Source organism: Stegastes partitus, unplaced genomic scaffold, assembly GCF_000690725.1.
Source record: "Stegastes partitus isolate 25-593 unplaced genomic scaffold, Stegastes_partitus-1.0.2 Scaffold14, whole genome shotgun sequence".
Classification (NCBI taxonomy): domain Eukaryota; kingdom Metazoa; phylum Chordata; class Actinopteri; family Pomacentridae; genus Stegastes; species Stegastes partitus.
In genome coordinates this window covers 703778-706910 of record NW_007577745.1, presented here as the reverse complement: position 1 = coordinate 706910, position 3133 = coordinate 703778, and the positions used below count along the sequence as shown (strand labels likewise).

At 47.6% G+C, this 3133-nt stretch overlaps 1 protein-coding gene across 1 annotated transcript in view; it reads left to right on the top strand.

Moving 5' to 3' along the window:
- Positions 1 to 1294, top strand: part of LOC103363359 (putative uncharacterized protein C1orf196) — a 21232-nt gene extending 19938 nt beyond the window's left edge. Inside the window, exon 2 of the mRNA XM_008290093.1 lies at positions 1017 to 1294. Within this exon, the coding sequence (XP_008288315.1) occupies positions 1017 to 1294 (278 nt within the window). The remainder of the gene's footprint in view (positions 1 to 1016) is intronic.
- Positions 1295 to 3133: the final 1839 nt, after the last annotated feature.

The window sequence follows — 3133 nt, the reverse complement described above, 5'->3', positions numbered from 1 at the left end:
TTTAATCTGTTGATCAAATCTTTGTTTCTTGGCGCTCCAGTTGTGTAAACCCACTGTTCTGTTGAACCGACAGTCGAAACCCAAAGGAAGCTGTTTGTTATCTTAGAAAAGTGAAGAAACCCGACTGTTATTTCAGGAGCTGCACTTTACCTTGAATAGATCCATTCACTGTCAAAATTGCTGCATTTATTTGCCTGATCATTACAATGATCAGCGAATCAACGTTTGTTATCAGCAGTTCATGAGTTGTGGGGATGTGCTGTGTTTTCTCTGTATGTTTCCATCCTTTACTATCTTTGGCCTTCTGCTGTTTGGACAAAACAACCATCCTGTTCCTCTCCTTCCATTAAGTGCAAACTCTCCGGCAAACAGAAAAAGCAATATTTTTTTTTTCAAACTAAAGAGTGAAACTTTAAAAAGTGCTCGCTTGATGTTTCTAACAGGCTGCTCTCTGCAGACGGCTCGGTAAATGTTTTCCTTTCTCTTGTTTTCCTCTGAGAAAGTGCTCTTGTATCACTCCACTGCTTCGCTTTGAAATTTGTATATTTCAGCAAAACTTGTCAGTATTGATCAGACGCTGCTACATTACCGCCCACGAGCTCGGACCAGAGAGCTGCATGCGGACCCCCGAGCAGCCGCTCCGCTCCTCAGCTCCGCATTGTGTTGATGCAGTTTGAGTGCAATAAAGAGTCGGCATTATTACTGGCACTGTCTGCGTTACACAATGGATTATATAATGGGCTGAATGTGAGTTTCTGTGTCTTGTAATGGATTTAGCCTAATGACGCCCCTCTTGTCCAAAAGAGGGATTATTGTGAGGAGGAGATGTAGCCGTGAAGTGTCTCGGATCGCACAAGTCTGATCCGCAAAATGCCACCAGTGAGAGAGGAGAAAAGAAAAAGCTTTATGAGACACTCTGGAGCTCCTTGACCCACATGAGAGCTGAAGGAAGCATTGATCCGTTCCTGCGTTGTCGTGTGGTTTCACCGCCTCGACTCTCTTTCCTTGTTTTGCAGCCGTCCAGTCTCTGAACAGCCTCAACGACCAGATCGCTCAGTTCATGGTGACCCGACCTTGCAGCCTGACGGACGAGGACGAGGCCTTCATGCCGGGCGAGAGGGACACCTTGAGGAAGTCCATGACCCTGATGAGACACCTGCTCGTGGACGCTCAGGTACAGCCGCCTTCCTCCCAACGAGGTCATTCAGCGGGCGCTTGTTCCTCTAATCAGAATCAGAATGAAACTACTAATAATGCAGAGCCCAGAGGGAGACGACGCAGCCCGGATAGATAATTACAGATAGATGACGAGGAGTTTATCACGCTCACAGTGGGACCAGTCCCTGATTACTACAAGTGGAGTTTGGCTCAGTTATTACTCCATCAAGTGACAAGTTTAATGCTGTGAATCAGTTTTCAGTTTCAATCGTTATGTCATGTTTACATGTATAAACCAGAACCAGAGCAGCGTTCACATCTAAACCCAGGAATCACACACTGTGCACNGCAGGAAGATCCCGGGTGTCCTCACCGGGACACTTTGAAAGATGCTAAACAAATCAGATCACGTTCATTCGACTAAAGCGGTGCTATAAGACAATGCAACAGCAAACGTGTGCAAATAAACAAGACAGAAACAGGATGGAAACTTTGGTTTGTTAAACAAAATAAAAAAACACCAAAAGCAAGAGAAAACAACCTATGCAATCAAATTCTATAATAAAATAAGTAAAAACATGAAGGCCAGCGAGTGCAACCGAAGGCCGTTGAAAGCATGTGCGCCTTGAGATTTTTGTTAAGTGTCAATGGAGGAGGAGCGTGTGACTGAATGAAGGAGGCTGTTCGGCAGCGATCCCTCCGACCCACCAGCTCCATTGTGGAGCAGTTAAAAGCAGCGGCTGTGAGGATGTGAAAGGCCTCGGCTGACCCATGCGTGGCTTCATGAAGACATAAAAGAGCCTTAAAATCAATTCTGTATTTAACAGGTAGCCGGTGCTGGAGCAGGTGTAAAGCTCTGCAGCAAACACAAACATGTGGAGCTCAGAGGTTTTGTGGAAATGTCTGTGGGTTTTTTTTTTCCCCTCCTGACTAAAACCCTCCACATTGGATTCACAAACGGCCAGCTCCAGCCGGCCGTGCTGAATGCTTACACATGCTTCTGAATGCGATCAGTGATGTGAAAAGCTGCTTTGACTTTTCCTCCCTCTGCAGAGGACCGGGCTGCTCGCTCCTACGCTGCTGCCTTGTCTGGTTTGCTCCAATAAGAATATTAAATGTGGAAGTGTAGGAGACTTGCAGATGTACACCTCAGAGCTGAACCGCCATCAAACATTGATCAGGGATGTCAGCGGCCCGGAGACTGCAGCAGTTTTGTAATTTCACGAGTGAGAGGCAATCAATTATTACAAACGCTTCTGCAAATTCAAACTTCAACACATTTTGTTTTTGTTTCTGTCATTTCCGTGCGTTTGGTCCGAACGCCGTGGCATCCTGATTGTGATGCGCTGCGCTGACATATTCAGGGCTGCTTTTATAGAAAGCCGCCTGTCTCCTCCATCATGTATCGCGGCGTGTCACAGAATGTGCTGAATAAAAATTGAAATGGAGCAGAGAGTAGGCGGAGGGTGTGTCTGCTCTCCCGGTTTGACAGCGTGTCATTTTCGGCAGCGGCGGTGCCATTACCCGACGCGTTCGGGCCGTCTTTGGGGCCGAGAGGTAGCCTGCACCTTGTAAATGTTGAATGCGAAATTAGAATCCAGTCATCAACCTGTGTCGTAAACATTTTATTTCCCCTCCACACCCACCCATCCTGCTCTGATTTGATGTACGCCGCTTCGCCTGCAGGCCTGCCGTGTGCTCGTAAACATGCCTCTCTTCGCCGTGCTGCTGCGGTTCAAGAGAAGGCTGGAAGGTGTGGCCGTAAATCTTTGATCATCCCGTTGAAACGTCGACCTTGACTGTCATCAGCGAGTCACGCCTCGCCTCAGTCGCTCCGTCACTCTCACCCAACTTGACCTCTGAGCCTGAACGGGGTGTCAGCGCGAGAGAGAAAGTGATGCTTGACTCGGAGCGAGAATCTTGACGGGTTTCACATTTCTGTCTGCGTGTTAGTCATGAGATCTGCAAGGCGGCT